The sequence below is a fragment of the Physeter macrocephalus genome, chromosome 16, assembly GCF_002837175.3.
Source record: "Physeter macrocephalus isolate SW-GA chromosome 16, ASM283717v5, whole genome shotgun sequence".
In the NCBI taxonomy this organism is placed as follows: Eukaryota; Metazoa; Chordata; class Mammalia; order Artiodactyla; family Physeteridae; genus Physeter; species Physeter macrocephalus.
This window is the reverse complement of record NC_041229.1, coordinates 60,583,437-60,591,798: the sequence shown is the minus strand read 5'-3', so window position 1 is coordinate 60,591,798 and position 8,362 is coordinate 60,583,437. Positions and strand designations below refer to the sequence as shown.

The following is an 8,362-nucleotide window of genomic DNA, read 5'->3' as shown; positions in this document are numbered from 1 at the left end:
AAAAAGACAAACAACCCAATCCAAAAATGGGCAGAAGAAGTAAATAGACATTTCTCCAAAGAAGATGTACAGATTGCCAACAAACACATGAAAGAATGCTCAACATCATTAATCGTTAGAGAAATGCAAATCAAAACTACAATGAGATATCATCTCACACCGGTCAGAATGGTCATCATCAAAAAATCTAGAAACAATAAATGCTGGAGAGGGTGTGGAGAAAAGGGAACACTCTTGCACTGCTGGTGGGAATGTAAATTGATACAGCCACTATGGAGAACAGTATGGAGGTTCCTTAAAAAACAAAAAAAGAACTACCATATGACCCAGCAATCCCACTCCTGGGCATATACCCTGAGAAAACCCTAATTCAAAAAGAGTCATATACCAAAATGTTCACTGCAGCTCTACTTATAATAGCCAGGACATGGAAGCAACCTAAGTGTCCATCAACAGATGAATGGATAAAGAAGATGTTGCACATATATACAATGGAATATTACTCAACTATAAAAAGAAATGAAACTGAGTTATTTGTAGTGAGGTGGATGGACCTGGAGTCTGTCATACAGAGTGAAGTAAGTCAGAAGGAGAAAAACAAATACCGTATGCTGACACATACATATGGAATCTAAGAAAAAAAAAATGTCATGAAGAGCCTAGGAGTAGGACGGGAATAAAACAGAGACCTACTAGAGCATGGACTTGAGGATATAGGGAGGGGGAAGGGTAAGCTGTGACGAAGTGAGAGACTGGCATGGATATATATACACTACCAAACGTAAGGTGGATAGTTAGTGGGAAGCAGCCGCATGGCACAGGGAGATCAGTTAGGTGGTTTGTGACCACCTAGAGGGGTGGGATAGGGAGGGTGGGAGGGAGGGAGACGCAAGAGGGAAGAGATATGGGAACATATGTATATGTATAACTGATTCTCTTTGTTGTAAAGCAGAAACTAACACACCATTGTAAAGCAATTATACTCCAATAAAGATGTTAATAAAAAAAAAAAGGAACTTCCAGAGAATGAGAAAGACAATTTAAAAAAATCCAAAAGGATGATTTAGAAGACAATTTTAAAAAAACTTGTAGAAAGTAGAAACATGGGTGAAAAAAATCAAATGGTAAGACAGAAAAAGTCTAGGAATTCCCTGGTGGTCCAGTGGTTAGGACTCGGCGCTCTCCCTGCTGGGGCCCAGGTTCAATCCCTGGTCAGGGAACTAAGATGCCGCATGCCTTGTGGCGTGGCAAAAAAGTAAAAAGAAAAGATCTAAGCAAATCACTGAAATTTCAGAACAAAGGGACAATCCTAAATTGTTGTGGGCCTGGGGGGAACAAGTCTCAAGAATCAGAAAAGCATTAGACTTCTCATCAGAAATGGTTAATCCAAGAAGTATTGTCAAACTTCTTATTTTCACATCAGAATTCCATAACATTAAAGTGTGTGGAACAAATGAAGATGTTTTCAGAACTGTAAGTAGTCAAAGTTTACCTTTGATATCCATGTTACTTGAAGACACATTCCAGAAAATTTAGGAAATAGATAAAGAGGAAGACCCCATATCCAGGACATAGCAGTCCCCACTGAGTAGACTTGAAGGGAATATACTAGAGCAATGCTGAAGGCGTAGGGAGTAATCAGAGTTCATACTGCTGCAGGAGGACAGAGAGATCAAAGAATGAGGTATCCAGGGTAAAAGAATTCTAATACCACCCTTAAGAATTTGGACTAGTGTTAAGGGCAGGTAATGTAATACAAGGGAAAAAAATAATTAGAAGTTCCAGGAGAAAGAAAAAGCTGTATGAGAAAAGATTACTTAGTTGAGTAGCAATATTTTCACAGTTATAATAAAATGCTATGCTCATTTGAAACTTTTAAGTTATTCTTTCCCCAAAGAAAAAAGACAGTAATTATTCAGAGAGTACTTTATCAACTTTATCAATACAAAAAGATAAAAAGGGCAAGGAAATGAGAGAAAAAGAAGGGTAAGGAAGAGCACTATTAGCCTTACTTGACCAAGGGGACTCAAGAAATACTATCTCCTAGTTGACAGAGTAAGAAAAAGTATGTAAGGACATGGCTTAAATTTGCAAAGTATGTAAGGACGTGGAAATTGCATGGCTTCTCAAAATATGAAACATGGATCATGATAGTACAGGAGATGAATTTAATGGTACAGAGACTCACTCCTTCCTTCTCTCCTTCCTTCCTTCCTTCCTTCCTTCCTTCCTTCCTTCCTTCCTTCCTTCCATCCATCCATCCATCCATCCATCCATCTCAGTTACTCTATATCTGCCAGGTGACATCAATTTTCTATTTTTGGTAAAACATAATTTTCTTTAAGAAAAAAGATATTTAAGTTACAAAGTAAGTTAATTTTAAATTAGAAATAATAACAAAGGTGGCAGGCAGATATCACAAAAACTAGGAAGGGGTATTCAAACGAATGAAGTATGAAAAACACTTTAATAGATAAAACTAAACTTGTGGGGGACTTCCCTGGTGGCGCAGTGGATAAGACTCCGCACTCCCAATGCAGGGGGCCTGGGTTCGATCCCTGGTCAGGGAACTAGATCTCACACGCATGCTGCAACTAAGAGTTTGCATGCCACAACTAAGGAGCTGGCAAGCCGCAACTAAGGAGCCCACGAGCCGCAACTAAGACCTGGCACAACCGAACAAATAAATAATTACTTTTTTAAAAAAGTCTCAAATCCAGCTACAACAACAACAACAACGAAAAACCCTAAACTTAGGGAATTTAGTAAACAGATATATTGGGAGAAGTGAATAAAAAACAGAGGTGATAACTGAGCTAAATTCTCATCTACCATTAACAAATTAAATATTGATATATGTAGACTTAAGCAAAACACAGCAATACAAGCACATCATTTAGAGATATAAACTTACTTATACGCCAGATGAATTAAAAGCTGTAACAAAAGTGGTTTCTTTGGGGGAGTAAACCTAGGAGTGGGGAAGCGGGGAAGGCCAGGACCTATTATAAGCCCTTCTGCACTACATGATTGTTTAATGACCTCTGTGTATATACCGCTTTGGTAGGGACGGGATAGGGTGGGGTGGAAAATCAAGTCAGCAAGTTAAGTATTAGCAAGAAATAAACTGAGTAAAGGCTTCTAAAGTGACTGACACTTACCTACTGGGGCCTGGGGGGCTCCGAAGCCCAAAGTGGCTGTCGTAGTATTAAATCCAGGGGCCCCAAAGGCTCCTGTACCAAGAGGCCCTCCGATCTTAGGCTGGTTGTTCCCAAATAAAGATGCCTGTCCAGCACCAAGAGCTATGGAGACAAGAGGAAAGAAAAAGCGCCACAGAAGATCCTTTGAATGTTAACGCCAGAGGTCAGTTACTTAAAAATGTAATACATTTGGAAACTTCATAATAACCACTCATTTCAACAAAAAATCTAATACAGTAAATGCTAACTATATGCCAAGAACTGTTGAGTACATCATATATATCAGGCAAAATACTTAACCTCTCTGTGCTTCAGTTTCCTCAACTATAACATGAGATAATAATACATAGCTTAGATACTTATCCTACGATTAAAATAAACACATATTAAGCACTGAAGAGGTCTGGTAGATACTAACATTCATTAAATATTAACTACTATCATCTCATTTAACCTTCACAAGCCTGAAGCAGGAACTATTGTCCCTATTTTACAGAAGAGAAAATGGAGGGTTTAATAATTAGCTCAATGTCACAAACGTAGTAAGTGGTGAAACCAGAGTTCACACCTCGATGCATCTGACGATACAACCAGGGCTCTTAATTGCTACTCTATAGTAAAACAGATTTCTAAAGAATTTTTAAATTGTCAATTCTCCTTAAATTTCAATATCTGCAAATCAAAATACTCAACTGAACCAATTAAAACGTCATCTTTTTGACTAACATGCAGGCTACAGAAAACCAAATCCAATATATCTTCTTTAAAGAGCAAAAAGTAACACTTTCAAGTATACCGTCTCATGAAAACTATTTCCGGCAATTTTTTTTTTGTTTTATAAAAAGCTGAATGCCTTGTGATGAGGTTATTAAACAGATTCAAGTTTCAGCCTAAATGTGTGGATGGAATAAGAACTTATTTTCACCAGGGAGAAGGCCGCTGCAGAAACCTTAATGTTTTAAAGCTTAATGAATCTTGCTTATGGACCGTGTTGTTTGCAATGATTTTTAAAGTGTAAAGTGGGAAGAATTTAGTTTTGTTAGGATAAGTTATTGGCATAAATTAAAAACATTTTTCCATCCCTCCCCCCACCCCAAAGGAAAAGTTAATGGCAATTTGGAAGATCTGAAGTTCTTTTTAACATACCAATGTTTCTTGACAGAGTTATGGTTTACCAGGAAAATCACTTCAAACATATAATACTTGGAGGTCAAAAATATCGAATGGAAACTGTCTTGAGATTGCAACCCAAAAAAAGGATAGGAAGTTTACACTCAGAGAATGCATACAATATAAATTAATGAAGATGACTCCTAAATGAACAAAGCATTCCTTAACTGTCCAACTCTCACTAATAATAAGATAAAAATATAGCAATGGGATTTCACCTTAAAAAACCCAGCTTTGAAACAGGGAATAAGACTTCTTTTAAAGTTCCAACCCATCAGAAACTGGCGAAAATTCCAAGAAAAACTAAAATTATATTACTCCCTTTTAAAAAAAATTTGTTTATTTTATTTATTTTTGGCTGTGTTGGGTCTTCATTGCTGCGCGCAGGCTTTCTCTAGTTGTGGCAAGTGGGGGCTACTCTTCGTTGCGGTGCGCGGGCTTCTCATTGCAGTGGCTCCTCTTGTCATGGAGCACAGGCTCTAGGCATACGAGCTTCAGTAGTTGTGGCACGTGGGCTCAGTAGTTGTGGTTTGTGGGCTCTAGAGCGCAGACTCCATAGTTGTGGCACACGGGCTTAGCTGCTCCGCGGCATGTGGGATCTTCCCGGACCAGGGCTCGAACCCGTGTCCCCTGCATTGGCAGGCGCATTCTTAACCACTGCACCCCCAGGGAAGTCCCTATATTACTCCCTTAAAGGACATGGTTTACAGTAAAAATTTCAGGATTCTTTTTTTTCCCCCAGAGAACAAAACCTCCTTACCCCTAAACAAAAGGCTTAGATGAAACCTGAATATATAAAATGGATAAAAATTTCTGTTCTGGATGGGTGTGTATTTGCATTAGCCCTGAAGGAAGAATCATGAAACAGTCTAAAAATCACTATATTTCAATAACCTACAAAATAATAAAAACATGTATTTTATCCAGATCAGTCTTATATTATGCACAAATGGCTTTTTATACTTAGTGAAAGGACTTATACAAGTTGAGGGACATTCTGATGTATAATAATGTCAATTTATGAATTGTGTTATATTTACAGGTAGTTGTAGGAGTCATAAGGAAGATATACTGATGGCACCATGGTAAAAGTGGTCCTAAAAACTCCAAGGATGCTCAAAGAGTAAATAAAAATGGTTATACCTCATTGAGATTTTCTAATAAATGTTAGAATTTAATTTTATCTATGGTACCTATTAGCTTTGGGTAGATTTTTCTGTGTGTATCTTAGTGTAACAAACTTTACTGGATGTACCCTTAAACTTATGACTTCATGGAAAATTTTAAGAACTAAAACTTCTTAGTATTGTTACTAAGTAACTACCAAGAAAATGGCATACTACTGATAGTGCTAATGACAGTTAATACCTGTGTGAAACAAGAAACTGATGCACCCATGATTTAATCATACACCAAAGGATAATATAAAACATTTTATACTAAGACTGGTCACTTAAATCTAGGTGTACAAAAAATTTATGTATTTGTACACTTAAGATTTCTACAGTCTACTACTCATGAAGTACCCAAAGGCCTATGTTACATGAAAATGTACTTCTGTTGAGGTATGAGTTCGAATCTCTATCATTCAAAACAAGAAGCTATCTACACAGGAATACCCACTTAGCTAATGTCCCCCTAAAACACAGTCCAAAGCTACAATGTTATCCTAATTGTGATACCATGAAATGCAGAATTCAATAATGTGGGTATTTATATCTGATAGTCTCCAGACACATTCCTCTCAGAGCCAAAAGTCTGCTTTAGCAGACGTGACCACCAAAGAATTTCAATAGTGTGTACTCAGCGATTCACAATTCTCGTTTCCCTACATGATCTATTGCTGCTAAGGTTGGGGGTGTAAAATTCTTTATTAATTGTATTTGGCTTTTAGTTTATACGGGCAAAGCATGAATTAGGATTATATAACAGCAGTGAAAATAAGATTCATCGTCTGTGAGGTACAACTGTTCAAGGAAAACCGAATATAGTCAAATAAATAAAGAGGTTGAGGTATTACATTATTGTGGAACAGAAGACAACAGCATCAGGAAAAAAGTTACAGACCACTTTATAATCTTAGACTACAGAATAAAGCATTGCTAATCATAATCTGCAAGACCCAGAAGCCAAAGAGGAGAGAATGACAACTTTGATCACATAAAAATAAAACTTGTACACTAAGATATCATAAACAAAATTAAATGATAAACAAAGACTGAGTAGAAATATCTGGTAACAGACATTAGAGCAGCATCTTATCCCAGCTTAGGTTTATGGTTCATAAGCTGTCTAGCATCAAACTACCTTGAAAAAGACCACACCAAAGTTAACTTCCACTCTGGGATTAGAAGAGAACATGATGTCAGATGTTATATTCTGCTTAAGTTTAAGGATCACATTGCACAAAAAACTACAGCTTTTTAGTTTTTATTTCTTGCAAAACATATGTAGTAGAATTTGAGTAAGCTCACAGGCTCAAGAAGTTTACCATACAACCCAAAAGAGTTAATATCCACAATATATAAAGCATTCTCAAAAATAAAGAAACAATGATCAACGATTATGAATAGAGAACTGAAAGATTCAAATGCCCAGTAAACATACACAAGGGTATCCTTCACCGGTAATCAGTGAAATGTAAATCAGAACATACCACCTTCCACTATCAGGCACACAAAGATGAAGAAGCCCAACAATACGGAAAGGGTATGAAAAAATGAGCACTTTTATAAAATATGAGCAAAAATGCAAACTGGCATTCTTTTTGGAAGGCAAATTAAAAATCGGCAAGACTGACTAAAATTCAAAATATGTGTATCTTCTGACATAACACATTAAGTACTGAAAATCCCAGGTAGACCAGGACTATCAGAGGACAAACATTTTGTACAAAAGGAACAGACAGCCTCTAAGATAAATGTGCCAGCATTTTAAAACCTGGTAAAGCATATGGGAATGTTTTCTAAATCCATTTGTGAAAATGAAAATCTAGGCCTCTTATTTCCATGTATATGATCAAACAGAGGTCTTAAGTTCCAGCAGTTAGATTTAGCTGTATCACTTCCTAAATCTTATGGTACAGTTCCTTACCTGTTCCAAATCCTGCACCAAGCCCGGCTCCCAGAGTTCCAGGTCCTGGCTTACTTCCAAAAATACTATTCCCACTGGTATTTGTGCCAAACCCTAGAAGGACAAAAGAATGAGTGGACTGTACATTAACACAACTCTCAATGTCCTGTACAAGGGAATTTAAAACAAAGCAGTCTGACCCTAAGTTTTGCATCGCTTCATTTTTTGATATTTAGAAATCCTAAATGGTAGGCTAATTTAATTTTTAAGTTTAAGTAAGTATAAACAGATCCCACAGACTTCCTATTTACTTAATTACATTTTAGACTTGAAATATCAATTCAATATAGGATAATACCCAATATTAAAACAAAGTGATTGTGCTTGAGCTTGGGGAACATTCCCTTCGTAAGACTCAAAGCCTCCATTCTATGTTTCATGTTTAATTAGTAGAAGAAAAATTAATTCTCCCAAACTTTCACGAAAAAATAAGACAGTCAACAAAGACATTTCACTGAACCTAAAGGTTCTTGCTAAGAAAAGATTACCTATAAAAATCTCTACAGCAGCTTTTGTTTTGAACAGATGGACCTTGTATGAATAGTAATGTGTGGTTGATCACACATGAGGAGCTTTAATGGAGTCAGACTCAATCAACTCATAGGAGCATTCAAGGACTCAGCTAGCTGACATTAAAAAGAGAAGATAATCTATGAATAACCTTTCTTGAATTGAACTGTTTCATTATCGGAGATGATGGAGAGTTGAACAAACCATCCTCTTTCACTATGACCCATCATTTAGAGAAAATCCTGTGATTCCTCTCTAAAATCCACAAGTCTCCCCACAAAGACACCTACACATCACATTATTGCTATTATTTCTCTTTTGTTCAGATGTGTGCACAGTTTCTGTACTCC

The 8,362-nt window shown here is 36.8% G+C and overlaps 1 protein-coding gene across 8 annotated transcripts in view; it reads right to left on the bottom strand.

Moving 5' to 3' along the window:
• LOC102992241 (nuclear pore complex protein Nup98-Nup96) overlaps nt 1-8,362 on the bottom strand; it is a 75,290-nt gene that overhangs the window by 46,612 nt on the left and 20,316 nt on the right. For 6 of the 8 annotated variants that reach the window (XM_028501005.2, XM_055091356.1, XM_028501003.2 and 3 more), the window contains 2 exons: nt 7,464-7,556; nt 3,162-3,302 (listed from right to left, as the gene is read on the bottom strand). In XM_028501005.2, the coding sequence (XP_028356806.1) occupies nt 3,162-3,302; nt 7,464-7,556 (234 nt within the window). The remainder of the gene's footprint in view (nt 1-3,161; nt 3,303-7,463; nt 7,557-8,362) is intronic. The other 2 variants (XM_028501006.2, XM_028501007.2) reach the window with 1 other exon arrangement.